This window comes from Coptis chinensis, chromosome 3, assembly GCF_015680905.1.
Source record: "Coptis chinensis isolate HL-2020 chromosome 3, ASM1568090v1, whole genome shotgun sequence".
Lineage (NCBI taxonomy): Eukaryota > Viridiplantae > Streptophyta > Magnoliopsida > Ranunculales > Ranunculaceae > Coptis > Coptis chinensis.
Window position 1 is genome coordinate 75,133,566 of NC_141458.1, and position 22,651 is coordinate 75,156,216.

The 22,651-nt window shown below is 34.1% G+C and overlaps 1 protein-coding gene and 1 long non-coding RNA gene across 2 annotated transcripts; one reads left to right on the plus strand and one right to left on the minus strand.

Moving 5' to 3' along the window:
- Nucleotides 1-11,914: 11,914 nt before the first annotated feature.
- LOC147510804 (protein FAR1-RELATED SEQUENCE 6-like) lies at nucleotides 11,915-12,424 on the minus strand. Its single transcript, XM_086598250.1, has one exon. It carries the CDS (start codon nucleotides 12,422-12,424, stop codon nucleotides 11,915-11,917), a length of 510 nt encoding a protein of 169 aa, XP_086454376.1.
- A 700-nt stretch (nucleotides 12,425-13,124) lies between these two features.
- Nucleotides 13,125-15,375, plus strand: LOC147510805 (uncharacterized). The gene is made up of 6 exons (XR_015219021.1): nucleotides 13,125-13,294; nucleotides 13,391-13,569; nucleotides 13,673-13,821; nucleotides 13,901-14,033; nucleotides 14,200-14,604; nucleotides 14,940-15,375. It is a non-coding gene; the product is annotated as an uncharacterized LOC147510805 (long non-coding RNA).
- Nucleotides 15,376-22,651: the final 7,276 nt, after the last annotated feature.

A 22,651-nucleotide genomic window follows, 5' to 3' on the forward strand; every position in this document is an offset into this window, starting at 1 on the left:
ATATGGTGTTTGAAACAAGCTGATTTGTCAAATGACATTTTGATTTTAAAATTGAATGTCACAATGATGTATTAGAATTTAAACTTTATTTCTATTATTTGGAAACCATACTTGATACATGAAGCACCAACACAAAATAAAATACAACCCATATTAATTCCAAATAACCCAACTGACCAAACTAAACCTAGTTTTCCTAACAACTCACATACCATATGAATTACTTCAAAGAACTGGGGAAGGTTGTATAGATTTATCAAGAAATAGCACACCAAAGAATGGGTCGGTACCTAAAAATGGTAACGATGGGGAAGACAACGGCGGTTGAAATAAAGACGGAGAAGAATCTTGTGTTGACGTTGTTTTGTATAAATATATTTGTCCAAATATAGTGCTTTGGTGTTGGGACTATGATTCGAGGGTGAGACATTGGTGGCCCTATTCAATTGGATTAAAAAAACCAACATCGATATTATTACCCTCACCATGACCACCGTCCTCCGGCAAGCACTTACAAAAACTATGACCCACTTAATGAAGATATAAAATGAATGGGGATAAGTGCAAAAAAAAAAGTTGGAATAGATGATATCATGAAGTCTAGTGTTTACCATTGATGGGTTTCAAAATTGAAAGAATATCAACAATGGGAAAAAGTGTTTTTTTTTTTAACATGAAAGTGGTCATTGTTCTCTACATAGGTCGGCGACAGTGTATTGTGAGAATCTAATAAATCATTCTCGACATATAGATAATGCATGTATTCAATACATCAATTGCAAATCATCGGTTCCCACTCCAAAATGTTGTTCAGTGTATTTGAATGTCTACAGTACAAGAGTTTCTTTTTAAAATGTCAAGATGCATGAGTCAAAGAAATCAAAGAATTGTGTAAAAGTTTTGAATTTGGATAGGATTTATTATAAGATATTTTTGTTTAGTGTGAGGTATTACCAATCTTTAACACCTAGTTTTGTTACTATAAGTGCTTGGGTTTCAATGCTTTATTGTTGTCACTTGTCACCTTATGGAGACAAACTTATTCAGTTACGTTTATTGTATTTTTTTAAAAAAGAGTTTTAGATGGATAAGTGAAGGACTTGGACCATGGAAGACTCATAGCACAAAGGCTTACCCCGATATAAAGCTAAAAGTGATGGTGAACTCGGGAGTTGATTTTAATTTTTATCATTTGTATGATATATATACATGCCTACAACTTTTATATATTCTTTGTAAGTATTTGGGTTGCATATGAAATTTTATGTATGTGCTTGGTGTTAGCAAAGAACTCACATGACATAAAAGACGTTTTGAATATTTTGGTTGTTTCAGGCATAGCCTTGCTGCCCTTGCATGAATGTAGAATCAGATTTTTTAAAGGTAGTGGATATGATGTTGGGTGCATCATTGTAAAGCTAGAGTATATATAGAAGACTTTATATATATAGTTTGTGTCACTATAGATAAACTCGTATATTAACTCCTCGGTAAAATGAAGAGATTGTATTGCAAATATCATTTAAAATTGATCTATTAGGTTCAACGCCTCCATTTTCAAGATAAAAGACAACACTAGAATGTTTGGAAATGAGAAGGTACTTTGATATGTTTAGGGGCAGGCATATTTGAAAAAAAAACTATGCAATAATACAAGGAAATGTGAACTCTGATATGCAATTCATGCACACCTTTGCTACTCTTTTTGACGTAGAATGGTGATTATTATATCTAATCACGAATGCTTCATTCCTCTATTGGTTTTTCTATCCAAGTATCATTTTGTATTTTTTTTTAATATTGTATAAATGGTTATTATATGATTACGTTTTTAGTTTACTTATCAAACAAACTAAAATATTCTTCTTCACAATGTTTCTCAAGTATTATATATAATTCAAAACATTCGATGGACATGGAAACAGTTGGTGTACACCAGCTTGGTAGCTCGCTTAAATTGATTATTTGAGATGGATCAGTTCATCAGTTGATTAGATTTTTCTGTTGGATAGGTTATGGAAATTGGGTTGTGATATTGACTTGATTTTGTTGAATCAAGTGATATTTAATTTGTTAATTAATTAATGTATATTATTAGATCATTGAAAATTATGATTATGTTATTGACATTATTTTATGAAAAATGGTTTCTTCTTAAGATGTTATGGTGTGGTTTGAGTGCTAGGTAATAGGAGCATAAAGGTGGAATATTGTCTAGAAGTATGGGAATTGCATCTTTTATTTTTGAAAAATCAGGAACGTTTATAGTATAAATGTCATTAATTGTTATGGCGTTTGTTGTATAAATATCATTAAACGAACTATACCTTGATGCTTTCTGTCACTAAATCTTTACAATTTTACGATAAATTGTCACAAACAGTGTCCCTTTATGATGTTTTTGAACTAATATTAGACATCAAAAAGAGATTTTTCTTGACACTTCTACTGAAATTGTCATGGGCTTTATGACGGTTTTGGTAGACTTTTTATGACACCCCTAGTAATGACGACTAACTTTTCAACCAGAAAGTGTCATTATATGTATTTCATGACAACTTTTAGATGTCATTAAATGTCTTTTTTTTAGTAGTGGAAAAATATTGAACAAGAAAATTGTTGAAATGGTATAGGTTTTTTATGGTATAGGTGATTGTTCGAAAAATGCCAAGTATACCTCACATGGTATTCAAAATATATTTTTCCAATATTTGTTGAAATGTGAGAAATAAAATATGCGAGAATGTTGGTGATGCAAAGTTTTGTATCATTTTGGATGAAACATATGATAATTCATACAAATATATAGAAAATGGTGATTATTCTAAGATTTGTTGATCGTGATGGTTTTGTTAGCAGAGATATGTTTGTTTGTTATTGTTGGTGTTAAAGACAAATGTGCATTGACCTTGAAAGAAGAGATGTCTAGTGTAGTTCTTGCTCATAAGAATTTATTTATTAGAAATATGAGAGGCCCAAGTTATGATCGTGTTAATGAATGGATTATAAAAACTATTTCTTAACGAGTGTCCATATGGATATTATGTGCATTGTTTTGCGCATCGGCTACAACTTACACTAGTTGTAGCTTCTAAAGACATGTTCGGTGTGTGGTTATTCTTTTTAGGCATCTATTGTTAATCTCAATGTTTCTCCTAAACAGAAGATAGAGCTTGAAAAATATTAATCAATAACTCGTTAGCAATTGGTGAGCTTAATAGTGGACGAGGTGATAATCAAGTTTGTATATTGCAGCGAGCTGAAGATAGATATTCGATGGAGCTCTCACTGTGAATCTGTCTGTAGCTTAATAGATATGTATGGCGTGACTTGTACGGTTTTTGAAAGCGTCATGACAAATGGGTATAGTAACATCGTGCGTGGGGAAGCTAAGAGTTCTTATATATGTTGCTATTGCTCTACACCTTACAACTTCTATTGTTTGCAAAGACCTTTTCATAATTTGTTTTCTTTCCAATTACCTTTTTATGTAGGCCCTACCAATCATTTACATATTAAGTTTTTTATTTATTTTAACTCAACAAGTTATACAACACATTCAATTACTTTGCTCTTACTCTTAACATTTAGCCGATCCTATTCAAATTAGAACATTACAAAAATAGGACTAGGCCGGCCCTACCACAATTTTATTTTAAAACTTAATGAAACATTTTACAGTTCTGTCTTCTTTCCAACTATTTATTAAGTTGGTCCTACCACTCATTTTCTTTCCACTTTTACTTTATAACAATTACACAACTACTTCTATTTCCTTTTTTCTTTCAATAAGTTGTATTGTTATTTCGCGTCCCTTCAATTATCTTTTCCGTACAATAGTCAATGTTATTCTTCTTTTAGCAAAACCACTTTTGCACAACCTAGTTTTAAACTTTCATCTTTGTTTATGAATATTAATCCTTTTTTTCATCCAGCTGATCTTCAGTATTCCATTATAACAATTTTTCTAGACAAACAATTTTTTATGCGTTGTGTTATTTTTTTCACTATTATACTTCAATTTACTATTCTCACATGTTGACACCTTCAACATGCATGCCACCAGTTTTTATATTTTATATTCTGCATTTCTTTCATTATTTCTCTACATTATTTTCTTTGTCACATGGTCTTCTCCCATCCGGGGGGGGGGGGGCGATAGATAGACCCCCACTTTGTGGTTCATAAAGCTCACATATTCGAGCCCAACACTACAATCCAACTATGAATATTCCATTTCACAACCTTTTACATACTAAAACTTAATGATTTACCTTACTCACGTGTTTTCTTTTGTATGTTTAGAGTAAGGGTTTCGTTCTAACCTAAATACTAGGATGACGTCACAACTATAATATGTTCAAGGGAACTAGTGAGAAGGATTTTTGTTTTGTTGAAGATTTATTTTTCCTAATGATTACTTACTGCATAAGTTATCTAAAATTTGCAAGTTTGTTTCTTAAATAAAAAGAGAGAGAAAGATAAGGAGAGAATTAACCTACTCATGCAAAGATTAGCTACATAGCTTTTAGGAAACAAGATCACTACATCTCTAATCAGCTGCGGGTTCAAAGACAAACCCGAAATTGATTCAAGTATCAATCCCTAACAAGGTGTACTTATATCTGAGTCCATCTTACTAGCATGAGGAGTTGTCAAGATATTTAATCTCTGAAATATCCCTTCAACTCCCCGGTTTTCGTTTCTACGGTTGAAAAAAGTTTAGCAAACTTGTTTTCCCCGTGGGGTGGGCGTAGCGAAAGTGTACCCAGCCACAATGGGTTTAAAGACGCGACCTTTTCCGGAGTTCCAGACTCCAAACTCGGTCAATCTCTGCCATTTTGGGGTACGATGAAAAACCAAACCTAAGCGTCTAATTCGTGATACTAGAATCCTAAATTAGTAATCTGATCCTCACATGAGCATCATTAACCCTCCCAATCCCCTTGGGAGGGTTTTAGCTCATGATCCTTAGAGTGAATTGATATGCAAATTTTCTAAGCTAAGTTAATAAAACAATAAAAGAAGAAAAAAATAATAATGAAAGACTTGATTTTTGGGCTAGAAGGCAAAAGATTTTATTTAGGACACAAGTGTTTCCACCATTAACAACATCACAAGAACTTAAGTTTTTCTCTCAAAAAATAAAATATGCATGTATGAATGAGAATGGATACAAAATTAGCCAATTTCAAAAGCTTTATCTCATTCTCCCATGTGAATCACCTCCCACCATTACTCACATTTAATTCCATCTTATCTCCAAATCAAACAAAGCCAAAATTAAATATTATATATTTGTCACAAAAAGTCTAGTCAAAGTAATTAATACATGTAAGGTGTCAATTTGTGCCAATAATTTGCCATTTTTGTCTTGACTTGCTCCATGATTGATGATTCATCATGTCTTGTGGCCCGCAGAGTGGGTTCACGTGTTGTGTCCAGTTGGGTCTATAAGTTATTTTATGCAAAATCTGACTTGAGGTAGAGCTTGTGGCATTGATTGTCTGGGCAGTTTACTTGTCGGAATCGGAGTCCAAGTTCAAGAGATATGAGCTTCGAAAATTGGATGTTTTTCTGTTTGTAATCCTGTTCTAACTTAGAATCGTCCTGTTGGAATTCCTGGGATTTAAGTGACTTTGTTGAGCTTTGCATGAGCTAAATCGGAAAGTTTCACGTAGACACACTATTCAATGTTTAAATACTAACTTTGTCCTCATTTTTACGTTAATTGATTAAACCTACAAAAGCACAAAAATACAATTATTTCATGATTATTAAACACATAATTAACCAAAATGTTATGTCTCTACGAGGTTTTATATTACAATTTTTGGTGCTTATCAATATGTTCAGGGTTCATTTTTCAATTAGATAAATACAAATCTATAAGAAATCAAATATTTAATTATTCAACAAGACAAGTCCTCTAAGGACTCTACATTCTCTACCAATTCATGTGAAAATCTTTCTCTCACAACAAGGAACTACGTTGAAACTTGATCCCTAGAAAAACAAATCTTGGGTACGTATGCAACCATTATCTTGGTTCAGTTTTATCTCTCACAACATCAAATTTCATATGTTTCTTAGTACGTTATTTATCATGCATATTGCTCTCGTTGTGTTGAAGCAGATTATTACTGAAACATCAACTCGAAGTTGTACAACTTGTTAACGGAAAGAACGAATATCTCCCACAAATGCCCCGATGTCTTTAACGTCAGGACATTGAGGTGATTGGGGATATATGGTGAGGGGAAACAAAGGAGTCCATGACGTTTACAAATGGCCACTACTACTTCTACATCTTTTTTCTATTATCCAAACCTCATCAAACATTCCTAACTCGACACGAGCTTTCCAATATAAGTTTTTTGATTTTTTCTTTTAATTCTATCATGTAATTTCATTTTGAAACGGGTGTCTTGATCCACCATGTGTAGTTGGTTTTCATTCTCAAATACTCCCTCTTTATCGTCCCTTCATCATCAATATCCTTGTATAAATTAGAATGTCTTTGATATGTTTTACTAATATAACCATGGCTGAAAAATAAATAAATCTATATAAGTATAGTTCACATTAGAGTGTAGTAGATTTTAGTTTAACTGATGATCATGTATCGTATAGTTATTACATTATGTGATGTTATAAAATTCATGTCCCTGGATAACCTGAATTCATAAATTAGCTCATGTTATATATTCTACCCACCATGGATTATATCTCTACAAAAAATTAGCTCAATCCAATATGTGGAACTTTGTCAAAAATAGTGTTTTAAGTTTGCAATTTTATTTAACGGTCTAGAAATAATTTTAAGTTTGACAAGGCTAGAAATATCGAATTGAGCTAATTTTTTGTAGAGATATAATCCATGGTGGGTAGAATATATCTACAAAAAATCAGCCACTAATTCATTGTTGAAATGCACTTTTTTGATATGGTGTACAATAAGGATGTCACTCTAGCCAAGGCGTATATATATATGGGGATGGTTATATGAACTCCATTAAAACGAACTCCAAATGAACTCCACCACTTAACTCAATGAACTAGAAGCTGATTTTTGGTGGAGATGTTTTCCACACAATAGAGATCATCCTCACAAAAAATCAGCTCATTTGAAGATGTACAACCTCATCAAAAATCATTTAGAAAGTTATGAAATTATCCAACCGGTCCTAGTTTTTTAATTTCGATACAATTTTTTGACAAGATTAGACATATTCAATTGAGCTGATTTTTGGTGGGGTGTTCTCCATCATGAGATGTACACATCCACAAAAAATTAGTCCTCGGTTTTCATTTTGTAAGTTCATTTTTATGAGTGGAGTAACTTTGGAGTCGCTATAAGGTGGAGTTCATATAACCATCCCCTATATATATATACGGGCAGGCCAAGTAGACAACAACATTTCGGACAGCATATAAATAGCAAAAACTCGTCAGTTGGATCCAAAATCAGATCAAGATCAACATGGAAATGCGATATTTCGGAATTTGGGTAAAACAGCGATATTTCGGAATTTGGGTGGTTTTGAAATTCTTCTACGAAGGGTTTGGGTTTCGAATTTCTAAACAGCAAAATCAAACCCAAAACCCCTTATTTTCGATTGTCAAACGCCCAAATTTGACAATCTCAGCTACAAAACACAACATCATCAACAACAACCTTCAAATTCTAATTTTCTCTCCCTTATAATTTTTTGCCGACATTTCCAAGGTCAGTTTTTTTTTTTATTATTATCTGTTATCCGTTGGTTTGAAATTTGATTTGATTCAAATGATTTGGTTAAAATTTGGATAGATAGATCCCATTTCATTATTCGTATTATGTTGTGCCAACTCTGATTCACCTCTGCAAATCATTGATTCACTCACTCAACTGTTAATTTGCAAATTTTCGGTTTCATTTTCTTTTTTGTAATTTTGAGGTCTATTTTACTCAACTATTAATGCAGTATTTTATTTTATTTTTTATTCGTTGGTTTCTCTGTTATGATATTGTGTTTTCCCAGAAGTGGAACTATTGTGCGTTGGAGCTATTGGATTTCTGATGGAAGGGAAATAATGATTAATAGAGGGAAATAAACTAGCTAATGAAATTGTTCTTTGCATTTTGTTTGTCGATAAGATTCCATTTTTTGCACTCGACATTTCATGATTTTGTTCCCGGAGTTAGTTTAATTCGGTTATAATTTGTTGGCAGGTTCTTGTATATTCTCATGCTTAGAGCCCTTGAGTATTTGCATATCAGAAAGCTGCATGGTTGTACTTTTGCATATCAGAAATCTATGTCTCGGATGTGGTAGAGCGGGACACCTCAAGGAAGACTGCCCCCAAGAAGAAAGACGGAGTGAAGGTATCTCAATCAGAGAAAACAATGGCGATGTCGTCGGCGAGGCGACAAAAAGTAGAAGACAAAGGTAAAGGAAAAAAAATTCTAGTAGAGGTCAATTCCGGTGGTGAGACTGTTGCACATGTTGTAAAATTTGGAAATGAGTGTAGTCAATTTGTTTGTAGGCTTGTAGCGTGTTACTTGGTTTCTATGTTGGGTGTAGATGTGTGAACTGATTTTGTGGACTTCGATGATACATGCTTATGTTTGCGCAAATTGTCCAAGAGAAGGTTTGGGTGTTTTTAGAAAAATGAGGGAAGCGGGTATAATGCCTGACTCAGTAGCATTGGCAACTATTGCTTCTGCTTGTGCACAGTTAGGGAATTTGGACATTGCAAAGACAATGCATGGATTTATTAGCAAGGCAGGTATTAAGGTGATGACTTTGTGTTTAGTGCACTTTTAGGAATGTATGGTGACTCTGGTAGTTTGGATTGTGTGCGACGTCTGTTTTATGAGGTGTCTCCCAAAAATGTTGTAGTCTGGAACACCATGATTCATCAATGTGTCAAGCATGAGAACTTGGGTGAGGCCCAAAACTTATTTAAGACGATGCCAGATAAAGATGTGGTATCATGGAATACGATGATTGGAGGATTGTCTCAAATGGATCAAAGTAAGGAAGCGATAGTGTTTCTTTTTACGTTTTCGGAATGACTCGACAATTACGTTTACGTAAAGTTGTGGTATCATGGAATAAGATAAAATGACTCTGACATTTATGTTTCTTTTCTTGCTTTAGTGTACCATTTTGGATTATTAGATTTGATTACTAGATTTGAGACAAACTTAAACCCAACAATGTCAGGCATGAGAACTAGGTGCTTATAGCCATCACAGATTCATTGAAGTTCAAAATAAACTCGGCGAAATAACCAAAATTCAATATACACCAAAACCAATATGGGCAGATTCGAAACATCGGCGAAATTACTTCTCATATGCCCAATTCGAAACTCAACTCGGCGAAGTTGTTAAAAGAGGTCGCTCGACAGAACTAAAGGTCGCTTCTAACTTGTTATGATCAGTTCGAAATAAACTCTGACATAACTAAACCAATATCAATCAATATGCAATATCAATTTTCTCTGACAGAACTAATCAATATGCAATATCAGTTTTAGCTAATCAATATTCTAAACCAATATTCTAAACCAACAACCAAAACTTGCGCCAAAACTTTGACAGCCAATACAAAATCCAAAATACAAAATACCAAATGCAGTAGTATGGTCATCAATACAAAATTTGAAATTGGATTAGCTATTACACACCCTTAATTCTGACAGAACTGAAACTAAAAACTCTGATAGAATACACCCTAACTTTGATAGAACTAAAAACTCTAACAGAACACACCCTAACTCTTACAGAACTGAAAACTCTAATAGAACACACCCTAACTCTGACAAAACTGAAACTCTGACAGAACTAAAAACTCTGACAGAACACACCCTTAACTCTGACAGAACTCAGCTTGCATCAATAACCAATCCTTCACAACACCAGCTACATTCATCGTAAGTGTCGAAGTCTTCCCAACAAGTCAAAAGACGGCAATATTTAATCCAAAGCTACTGCAAGCATCGAAGGATCAGTTTACACAAAATGGCAAAAATTCTTCATAAGTATCGAGTACGTATTAACCAACAAACCAAACAACCTAGCTACCAAAAATACTTACATTTCACAAATTACGTCTTATTTTTCTCCGAACAATTTCTCGAGTCATGGTTAGCAATCTTTCCACAGGTTTTACATATTCTTCTTGAATTGTTTAGGGCTATCTCTTTGGGGGATTTCCATCTATCCGCTTTCTTCTTCCTCCCTTTTGTTTGAGATATGTTGGGATTCAAAATCAATATCTGAAATAAAGATTTGGAAGCCAAAATCAAATAATTTTTTTATATCAAATTAAAAATTAAAATAAATCAAATAACATTAAACACTAAATTGATATCAAATTAAACATTAATATCACAATCATAACCTGTGAGGTATCAACGAAAGATTCTTCAACTATATCATCTTCACTATCTTCGTCTCCTTCGTTGAAAGTATTATTTAACGTCGAAACATGCTTAGCCATTTCATCAATCTTTTCTATGAAATATGAATAAGCCTCAACACTATTCCCCACATCGTAAGCCACTTGAGAAGCAACCTTGATACAATGAGCCACTCTCAAAAGTTAATGGTTTTCATGGCCAACCATTAATCCAGTATGAAACTCCGCTCTATACGTGTTTGCCTTTTGCATCCACCGCTTCAAAATAAAATGCCTTGGAATCTCTTCGATCTCATAACGCTGAAAAAGCTTTAACATGTGACTACAAAGTAACCCCATGAACTGAAAATGCTTACATTCACAGTTTTCCTCTAAGGCTCTTCTATTGAAACTCACTTTCCAAACGGACTTCTTCTGCGGGTCTCTGGATTTCACCATGTAGCTTCTGGTTCCATTGTTGACAATCTCATCCCCATCAAATTTGTACTCCATCTTTGCCTTGTCGAATTGCTCCTTAAATTTATTAAATGCATTAGTCGTATAGACCTTCACATCATGCATAAGGAGGAAAGCATCATTAGACACAATTCGTGAACTATGCTCAGTGTGGTAATCAACATCTCTTTCATTCCTAGCAATCAAAGTCAAAGATCTCTCATTACTATGTACAAACTCCATCATCATAGTGCTCGAATTTACGAATTGGTCGTAATGAGAATTCATCGATTCACTCCTCCCAGTCGTATGCATGCCAACAAAAAAGGTGTCACTGAGATAACAAGGAACCCATTTCTCCCGCATTGAATATATCTCTGTCAACCAATGATTCCCAGACAACTCATACTTCTCAATGATTGTACACTATCTTTTATCAAAATCATCAATCATATACGAAAAAGAAATAGTGTTCTTCAACACAGTTACCAATGTCTCAAATTTGGTAAAGGACATCTTCTCTTGGAATTTCTGCATAATATGCCAGAGACAGTAACGATGACGAGTATCAGAGAACACTTTAGCAATAGCTGCGGTCATCGCTCTATCATGGTCAGTGATGATTGCAGTTGGCGCACGACCACCCATGGCTGCAAGCCAGGCTTTAAACAGCCATATGAATGTATCTTCTGTCTCATCAAGTAACAACTAACGCGCAACCAAACTAAATCGACTGCATATGATGATTGACTCCAGTAAAAGGGGCAAAAGGCATAGAGTATGCATTCGTACGATATGTGATATCAAAAGAGACAACATCCCTGAAATACTCATATTGCACTCGAGACCTCCCATCAACCCAGAAAAAGTTTACTGCAGTCCCATTCAGATCTAGATCAATAGCATAGTAAAACTGGGGATCACAGGCACTCTTCTGCATAAAATATTTAAGCACGGTAGTTGCATCACCTTCTTTAGGCATCTTCCTAGTCAAACCATAATGATGGTTCCAACAATCCTTCTTTGTAAATTCAACTTTTTCCCCAAAACAAAACAAATTTTGAACTTTACCCCGATGGTAAACCACTTTCACCAAAAATCTCAGTCAACTTCTTCGCTGCTTCAAGCATATTTTTATTCGATCTCATGAGAATTCTCTTTGTTGGACTAACCAAACCGTGGCTATGGTCATTTTCAACGCAGCTTACATAGTATATATCATCGTGTTTTCTTTTTGTAACACACATTCTAGCGGGACAACTACACTTGATAGTGCTAGTATTTATAGAAACACTCACTTCTCCCATTTCTCTCTTGTTATGGATCCCTTCGCGTGAACAAACTATTAAACAACCCCTAGCCAAATCCACACCGGTTTTTCGATCTGTCGACCGAACACGAGTCTCAAATCCCTCTTGTTGACCATACTGTTTGTAGTATGTTTTTACGTCGTCAACACTACTAAAAACCATACTTACAAACGGAGCAACTAGTCTATCCGGAGATTTATTCGACGAAGACCCAACAACTACATCATTGTTGATACTGGTTGTTACATTATCTCCTATTGACTCCATTTCTAAATTTTGGGTTTGAAATACTAGCTAACAAGTTAAAAAAACAAAGCTAACAACTGAAATTCAACATACCATATACAATTGAAATTGATATCCACAAACTGCTTCGCTCATGAACTTCGAAAATAAAGGGTTTTGAATTTTGGGTTTTTGGGTTTGATTTTGGGTTTTTCGGTGGTTTGATTTTGTTGTTGATGATTTCGTTGTTGATGATTTTGGGTTTGATTTTGTTGTTTAGAAATTAGAAACCCAAACCCTTCGTAGAAGAATTTCGAAACCAATTCCGAAAGATCGCATTTCCATCTTGATCTTGATCTGATTTTGGATCCAACGGACGAGTTTTTGCTGTTTAGATGTTGTCCGAAATGTTGTTGTCTATCTAGCCTGCCCGTATATATATATATATATATATATATTAAATTACATACTTGGAGCGGACTCAAACTCAAAAGGAAACTCACTCGTCTAATTTAGTATTTCATATTCTTTCATTAAATATAACTAAATTGAGTCCCACAAATATATTCACGTGACTCTCTTTATTAATTCTCTCTCTCCATTTTATCTCTCCAAAACCACACACGCTCTCTCTCCTCACTCTCTCTCTCTCTCAAAATAATTTCTCTCTCTTTATTTGACTTTTCTCACTCTCTCTCCAAAGTTCAAACAACATCACGCTCTCTCTCCTACCTATCTCTCTGTCCACGTACAATGACTAAAGAACATACAGATGCGAAGTTCAGACTAAAAGAGAGATATATAAAAATATAACCCGTCCATTTTTATTTTTATTTTGTCAATTATGTTAAACCCATGATTTAATAGATCATGCTTTTGGAATTTCACAAAAGCTAGCTCTATGGTTTACAGGCATGAGTGTACTAAACTACTAATATGTGATTTTAAACTTTTAATAGTATCGTCTTATCAAACCATAATTAACATACACCAGCTTTTTTCTTTCAGCAAAAACGGAGAATATTTTTTCACGAATGTTCATAGAGTCAATAGAGGTCATTGGTGGTGACAGAAGAGGAAGAAATATGATGCTTCCATACAACTGGAAAGACAATCCTCATTGATAAGTTTTAGCTTTTCGAACATATAATAACTGGTGAAGAAGATGAAGACGTGCTTCTCCAAATGTAAGCTAAGCTATGATCACCTTGTTTAATTCCTTCGCTTTAGAATTTAGATGATTTTCAGTACATTCTTTTTTATAACTGTTTTTTGGTCGTTGACTTGTAGGAAATCGAAGCTTTATGAGTTTGAAAGAAAGGTGAATCAATGGAAGGAACTATGTGTTGGTACCGTAAAGCTATTGAAGCACAAATTAACTGGAAAAGTTCGATTGGTTATGAGATCAAAGTCGCTCAACATCTATGCGAATCATCGAAGTATGATCTGAGCTTATCTGTGTTACAAATACTGTTTCATTTATTTGAGTTTGTTTTCATATATTCTACCTTGTTTCAGTTTCTTCCGGAATGTTAGTGGATGTATACGCATCAAACTATACATCCTGTGTCTGGGCTGCAACTGATTTTTATAAGGGACACTCAAAGGAGAAGCTCTTTGGTATCCACTTGACACTTCGAATATTTGGAAAGTGAGTATTGTTTTGTTGTTGTTGTTCATCTCGGTATTCTATAGATTTCTAATCATCAGATCGTTTTCATTTTCATGATGTTCAATTCTAATATGAGATTGAGATGGCTTAAAGGATGGTTTTAAGTAATTATTTCTAGAAGAAACCTCTAAATATTCCTACTCAGGTATAAGTCTCTGTGCCTATCTATCTATAATACTCCAGAAGGACATTGGGCTTGGATCTGTGCTATGGTTATGATCTACTTCGTAACTCTCATTGCTCTCTTTCGTTCAATGACTTGTAACTTGACCAAAAGGCTCCCTTGCTCATTGCCCAATGATGACAACTGCATTTCAAACCTGACATCTGACAACTCAGCCAAGGATGAGTTCGCTTCCCCTCACCAATTCTAGGAGTCATTGAGGCAGACCTTATCTGCTCCTTGTAGAAAAGACTTACCGAGCTAGAAGAGAAAGTTCAGGCTCTCCAAACAAAGCCATTGGAGATGCCTTCTGCGAAAGAAGAGTTGTTGAATGCTGCCATTTGTCGGGTGGAGGCATTGGAAGCTGAATTAATTGCCACAAAGAAGGTATACTTTCACATGTTTACTTTTATGTTACTGTCTCAACAACCAACACTTAAAACAACATTGATCTAGTGCTCACTGGAATGAAGTTTATTGTGTCGAACAAGTGCCTCACCTCTGCACCTGGGAGCACCAAATGATCTTTTTGTTGAATTGTTTTACATGCATTTACTAAGATCTGTATTTAGCATCGTAGTCACTTGATAATACATGTGATAATGCTCTTCTACAGAAAGCATTGATTAATTACTTTAAAATATTACATTTGTTTTATTGTACTTTTCATACGCATTGGTACCGTGTTTCGTAATAGAGCTTATCACTGACTTAAAATTTAGGTTCAAGGAGAGGGAGCGTGTCATGGGAACCTTTGAGAGGGACTTGCATTTACCTATTACATGTGTTGATGCAACGGAGCAATTTCTTAGTAAGTTGAAAGGAATCGTAGATCTTGAGGCTAAAAGGAAGATAATTGGTAAGGAGTTCATTTGCATTTTTGATGAATTTGCACAAGAGTTTGAGCAAACAATAGGAAGGAAACCAGTCTACCTCAGACATTCACATACTTGGCATGTAGTGTGGATGATTTCTCATGTTGGTTAGATGAAAATGAATATGTATATATAATATAAGTATGTGGGACTACAACTGTACTTGTGGTTTTTTGTCACACCAATTTGTATTGTCAAAAACTGATGTCAGAAATAGTGGAACAAGACAAACAGTACGTGAACTTCACTTGGTTGGAAACTTGGAATCAAATCATTTAGCAAACATGTATCCGTGAACTAGCTTTTTTTTTTTTCGATGCAAATCTACTTGGATTAAATATACAGCACCTAAAGGTGAACTGGAACACAATCCACATCAAACATACACTTCGGAAGATCAGACCCTCCCAGCTGATGGTTAGCCCATTTTGCTAGTGAGTCTGCATCCCCATTTAAAGTCCTACTAACCCAAAAAAAGTTGCATGAGTTGACCTCCAAAACAATAGAGAAAATAGAAGTTTTCAACATATCCAGGGTCCAAGGACAGTAAGCCCCTTGAAGCACCTTTATCACTTCCAGATTATCACCTTCCAAAACATAGTTGTTATGTCCAAGCTGTTTGGCCAACAAAGCTGCCACTTCTGCTGCGACCATCTCTGCTTCCCCTATCTCCTTAGCCTTGAATCTCTTGACTGCAGCTCCAGCTATTTCCCCCTCGTTGTTGCTTGCTATTGCTCCAACTCCTGCCCACCCTGTGTTCCTGTTGAATGAAGCATCAAATCTAATCACAATACAATCATTTGGTATTACAGGAAACATAGTATCCAAAGAATCAATTGAATAGAGGTAAACTAGCTAAAGGTACTTAAAATTATAAGTTTAAAAATAACATAGGAACACCTCAATTCACATACAAAAAAACAATGCTAATTTTAACTACAGACTCCATTTAATTTACCGAATAAAAATGCCTACCGAATAAAAATGCCACAAGTTCACTATTTTCACACTTGATTATCTCACAATCATGATCCCCTCAAGGCAAATGCTCAACCTGTGTAGAGACTGATGAGTTACCACCACCATCTGCTGAACTCTGAGTGCCAGTTGAACCTGCAAAAGCCAATATTAAACTCAATACAAATTAAAAATAAAATAGTACGTATTAAATAAAAATAATAAACAATCGAATATTACCAATCAACTTCGAACAGTTTCTTTTGTCGTGTGATTTCCCGGTAAGTCCACATCCATTACAGCGCCTTGCTTGAACTTGTGCTTGAACATGTGCCTTCTCTTTTCCCCCTTGCAATCTATGTTTCCCACTCCCCTTTGCTTTAGCTAGATTCGGCTCATTCAAAGTCACATGTCGAGGCATTTTTCCTTCTGAGAAATTCCAACTCCTTTAATAGCCAGCACTTCCTTAATCATTTCATGTACCACTTTCAAATGTTGCTCATAGATTTCACTTGCCTCTTCACAAGCTACAACATCATCAAGTACCTTTGAAGTAAGATGAGATAATTTTGTGTGCCTTAACAACATAAAGTCGTTACTACTTTCTTTCACCTCTTTCCCACCATTTGCTATTATTTATTCCAATTTTGTATCTTTCCTCCATCTACTCAATATATAAGCATTCGACAAGTAAACAATTTGACTAATTTTCAAGTAAGCCAAAATGTGTCTACAAGGAATTCCTTCAAATTCAAATTTTTTGCAACTACAAGTAGCAAAATTTAGAGCCTTATCATATACAACTTTCTGCGGTCTAGAATCTCTTTCACTTGGACTTTTCACCATGCAGACAACCTGTTTTTCATCATCTACTGAACTTTCAATCAAGTACTCCAAACTCTCCCACAACTCATTCTTAAATTTTAAAAAAATAGACAAGGTATATATATTTGCCATCTGCTTCTCCATAGAAATTGGGAATCACGGGACGCTCATTGCTATCAACATGATCAGCTTGCAATTCTTTATGACCTTGGTATTCAAGTGCACGATTAAATCGCGTAACAAATTCATTTAAAGAATTTTCTCTAGAGACGTACCTCTTGAAAAATGCATGTGAACTTTCCGCTCTTTGACTACTTGACATGCCAAGAAATAAAAAAATGTGTTTCACAAATGACTAACCCACCTAGAACACATACCATACAATGCGACTAACCAAGTGTTATCTTTTAGTTCACTTTTCCTTATTGTATCTTGCCACATTGCCTCAAACTCTTCACCCGGACTTCGGTATTCCAAATGCATTTTTGAAAAACATTATAATAATCTCTATAAATGATAGCATCCAATTTTTCGTAAAACTTGTTTAGAATATGCCAAATCACGATTATCGGTGATATGTATTAGGAAGAGCTTGAGCAATAGCTTTTGACATATAAGCGGGGTCTTGATCGGTGATAATTATTTTAGGAGGGCCAACTGACATTACTTCCATCCATTGTTGGAGTAGCCAAATGAATGATTAATAGTCGTCCTCACCACAGAATGCACAACCAAATATTACAGTCTGACGATGTTTATTTACCCCTGCAAATGGTGCAAATATCATACCATATTTATTAGTGTTGTAGGTTGTATCAAACACTACTACATCACCATAAAGTTTGTACGCTCTTATTGCCTTCGCGCATCGGCCCGAAACAATGAGTCAACCTATTTTAGCCGTCATTTCAATTCTGAAAGAAAATGAAGAATTATTTTCTTGCTATGACAAAAAGTATTCCATCAATATCTCTGCATCATGCCCATCTACCAAGTTCTTTGCATCCCTAACAAAATTCTTAAGGTCTTTTTCTGTACAGCCAATATTTTCTATTCCACCCGCTTCCATTGAAAGAATACTTATTTGCTGGTTTATAGGTATATTGGTCGAAGAAAAAAGTTGAGACAATGACTTTTTTGTTTCAGATATGCCACGGTGGGATCTCAACAGATGTACTTTATGAGGGGTTGAAAGAGAATGGTTGTGACCCTCGATAAACTGGCTAACAATGTAACCCGATCTCTTCAAAACTGACAATTTTGCCTTGCAACCCCGAACAATCCCCAGACGCCTTTTTTTTTTTTTTATCATTTTTCTGTTTAGGTTTTCCCTCTTTGAAACAACATTACTCCTTCCTAGTTATTTCATTATCTTCTTTATCCTTCTTAGTATAACTATTTCGTATACTAAACCTAGCCACTTTTGCATAATTGTTGTAAAATTCATAAGCTTCATCCAAAGACTGAAATTCTTGTCCTATTTTCAGTTTGCAATCTTCTTTTACATCAGGCATATAAATCATATCAGATTGTTCTTCTTCATCTGAGTTCAATTGTTCAAACTCCATATTCATTCAATAGATAATACACATAAATAAAATTGTAATTAATTAACATTTAATAAGAATTATTGAAAAATTAAATTGTAAATAAATTGAACCTAACACTAAGAGACCCTAAATAGGAGTATACATAATAACCATTTAATAAATAAAACAACTGAGCAAAAAAAACTGAACATACCGGCACGAGGACGCTAAAAAACGACTTCAACTATATTATTTTGTTCCACGTTGGAACAGTCCAAAAAAAAAAAGAAAAAAAAAAAAAAAAAAAAAAAAAAACTGTGGTAGTGAGATTAAGGTGAGAGACTATGTATGTGGGGTTGAAAATTGTGTGGGGACGGAAATAGAGAAGAGGGTCGGAAATAGAGAAAAGTATGTGGAGAGAGATATAGGTAGGAGAGAGGGCGTGATGTTGTTTGGACTTTGGAGAGAAAGTAAGAAAAGTCAAATAAAGAGAGAGAAATTACTTTTAGAGAGAGAGAGTGAGGAGAGAGAGCGTGTGTTGTTTGGGAGAGATAAAATAGAGAGAGAATTAAGAAAGAGAGTCACGTGAATATTTTTGTGGGACCCAATTTAGTTATATTTAATGAAAGAATATGAAATACTAAATTAGAATAGTGAGTTTCCTTTTGAGTTTGAGTCCGCTCTAAATATGTAACTTAGTAGTCCACATGAGAGCAAAATCAGATATATATATATATATATATATATATATATATATATATATATATATATATATATATATATATATATATATATATCTCCTTTAAAGGACGCGCCCTCACCTTAAAGAACGCACACTCACCTACATTTTTTTTTTTTTTTTTTTTTTTTTAACGATTAGTTTTTGTTTTTTTTTGCTCTGTATTATTACATGCCATGCCAGCCTTCATCGTTTTCGACTATTATTACAATCCATTTTCCACATCTTATGCCAAATCTTATGCCATCCGAAATTTCGACAATTCCACTCGGAATTTCGACAATTTCATCAGAAATTCCGGTCAAATTTTCAGAAATTATTATTATTTTTTTTTAATCCCGACAAATTTAACATATTTAGTATAAATTAGCGGGTTAGTGGCATAGTTAGCAATTCGTAATATGGCAAAAATTTGATACGGAAAATATTCGAATAAAGTTCGAGCTTCGATAAGAATTCGTTTTTTCAATTTGGATTAAAAAAAAACGGAAACGGCAAAAGTTTGGATCCGTAAGTAATTAGAGTATAATACGAAACTAAAAATAAAAAAATACGATAAAATTTGGCAACATACTCAGCAAACTTATAGTGAATATACGAATAATTCACGAATAACTTGCGAATTAATGATTTCTTGCTGAATTAACGAATTATTCTGTATCATTTATAAATACGACCTTTTTAAACGTTTTCCGAATTAAACGAATAATAACTATGGTTAGTGTGACTTCCTTACATCTAGAACAAATCGGGTCAGGGATTCAAATTTGAATTTTGGAATAGGGGTTTTTTATTAACTTGATTGATTTCGGTTTCGGATAGGTAGTATAAAATAAGTGTGAAAAACAACAAGTGCATCGCGCGTGCCAGAATAGGTTTCATGCTCATCGAGCGTGCCCAGAATGCTAGTATATATATATATATATATACAGGTTTTGGGATAAATCTCCCTCAACTTGATTCAGTTACTTAAAAAACCCTCGCTTGCGGACTAATCCACAAAACCTCCCTGTTTTTCGAAATAAGAAAATAAAACTAATAATGACCTGAATACCCCCGTCATCTACACCAGTCCACCTTCTTCTGTTCTCTATTTCAGTTCCAAAAATTTCTCATTTTGGAATTAGTGTAGAAACATCTCGCTATTCAGATGTGAAATATCAATTTCTTTGTCATAAAACACTACCAAAATCAAAACAAGAAGTTTGGTTATTTAAAAAGCATATCTAAACCATAACCCATTGGAAAATCTCCGACTTCTTTGGGAAAACAATAATTTTGCAAACAAAAAATCAAACTTTCAAGTTCTAGAAGAGATGGAGATTAAATTAAGAAGATGGTTGCTCCAAAAACTACGGCAGACAAACCAAATCTGGTGAGAATCTTCAACTTTTAATCCTATTTTTAGAAATTTGTATGAAAAAATGAATTTTCATATGTGAGTTAGTTTGTAAATACGAATTTACATTTGTTTAGTGATTTCACTCTGTATTTTATAGTTTTCATAGTTTTGCAATTTCAAGTTTGGGTTTATTATGAATTTTTATGTTTGTGTATGTAGTAGTTTTAACTATGCATTTTATATTTTAAAGTAGTAGTTTTTTCTCTATATTCTTAAATTTGCGTAGTGTTTTTACTCTGTTTTTTCATGTTTGTGTAATATGTGGTGATAGTTTTACTCTGTATTCTTAAATTTGTATAGTAGTTTTACTCTGCATTCTTAAATGTGCATAGTAGTTTTACTCTGCACTTTTAAATTTGCGTATTAATTTATTTATGTTATTTTAAACTTTGCATAGATAGTCTTTGTTATTAATTGGTTTTCTCTCATTGTAACAGAAGGAAAACGAGAATAAGTCGTACAAGACCTTTAGAGCTTTTGCATTACCTACGCTTGGGGTTGTAGCAGATTTTAAGAAAAGGCTTAGAGCTGAGGACCATATCTCAACAATGAATATGGGATCTAAAAGAAGAATGCAAGAAATGATGAGTTGATTTTTGTTTAATCAGTTCTTGGTGGATTTGTTATTAGATCTTTGATGTAATTAATGACTACAATTGTTAGAATTCTTGATGTAAAAAGGCTGATTTGGCTTAATGTGTTGTTGGTAAATGATGTAATGGGAACCTGTTTTTATCTTTTCAGTTGGTAAAACAGTTGGGTTTGTTTTGTTTCAAAAATATATTGTGTAAAAATAATTTTGCATAGGTTATGATCTGTTTTCTCTATGAAAATTTAACTTTTCATAGATCAAATTATTGTGTAAATTTAAATTTACATAGATAAGTTCTGTGTGAAAATACATTTTAACAGGTTGTATAAAATTACATGAGTTCGTTTGTCAGATATTAGATTGGTCAATTTCAAAGAAATGTTATGTGAAAACAATTTATCATGCATAGTTTCTTATTTGTGTTGCATACTTGCATGTAAACACACTCTTCTAAATAAATTTAAATTTTCATAGATCAAGTTACTATGTAAATTTAAGTTTTCATAGCTCTAGTGACTATGTAAATTTAAGTTTGCATAATACAAATGTTTTTTCGCCAGACATGTTTTGTTTCACAAATCTATTATGTAAATTCTAATTTTCTTATATCAAACTACTATGTAAATTCAAATTTTCATATATCAAACTACAATGTAAAATTAAATTTTCATATGTCAAACTACTATGTAAATTTAAATTTCCACATGAAAATCAGAAATCTCTGCAAGCGCAGTGTGGACAGCAGCCCCGATAGGAAGGGCATCTTCATCAAGGAAAAAATAAGGGGAGTGTGGCGAGTGAACTGAACCCAACTCCTCATTTATGATTCCAATACTAAACATTACACCAGGAATCACTTCTTGATAGAAAGCAAAGTCTTCACTTGCCAACACCTTGTTACACAACTTGACATTCTCGGAACCGAGTAAGTGTCTTCCAACCATTTCCACATGTTCATGCAAGGTTTCATCATTCATGACAGCTGGGTAGACTGGACGCTCCTTCTCCTTCATGTCAATAATAGCCTTGCATCCGTGTAACGCGAAGCCTGTTTTGTGACCACCGCATCCAAATCATGCATATCAACATGATTAATACATAATCACCACATTTAACATACCATACCACGCCAACATAGAATTCCAATAAACCACATTTCTTTCAGGCATCTCATCAAACAACCTCTTTGCTTCCTTAATACTCCCAACCAATGGATATCCATTAATCATAGTATTCCAAGACACAACATCTCTACACACCATTCTCTCAAAAACCAACTTAGCTAGCTCCATTTCACTATATTTCACATACCCATCAATCATAGCATTCCAGCACACCACATCTTCAACACAACACATCTCAAAACCACCAAAGCTGGTATCTTTAGTAGTTTTCTTAAAATTCCCAAATACTGGAGGAGTCACTCTCATGAGCTCCTGGGCCACTCTCCATGTATACTTCATCTTCTGTACATCACTCCACCTAAGCATTCCATCATTTCCTTACTCCTCATGC

What these genes read in the sequence shown, in the direction of transcription:
- LOC147510804 (XM_086598250.1), bottom strand. Translation starts at nt 12,424, where the DNA reads ATGGAGTCAATAGGAGATAATGTAACAACCAGTATCAACAATGATGTA.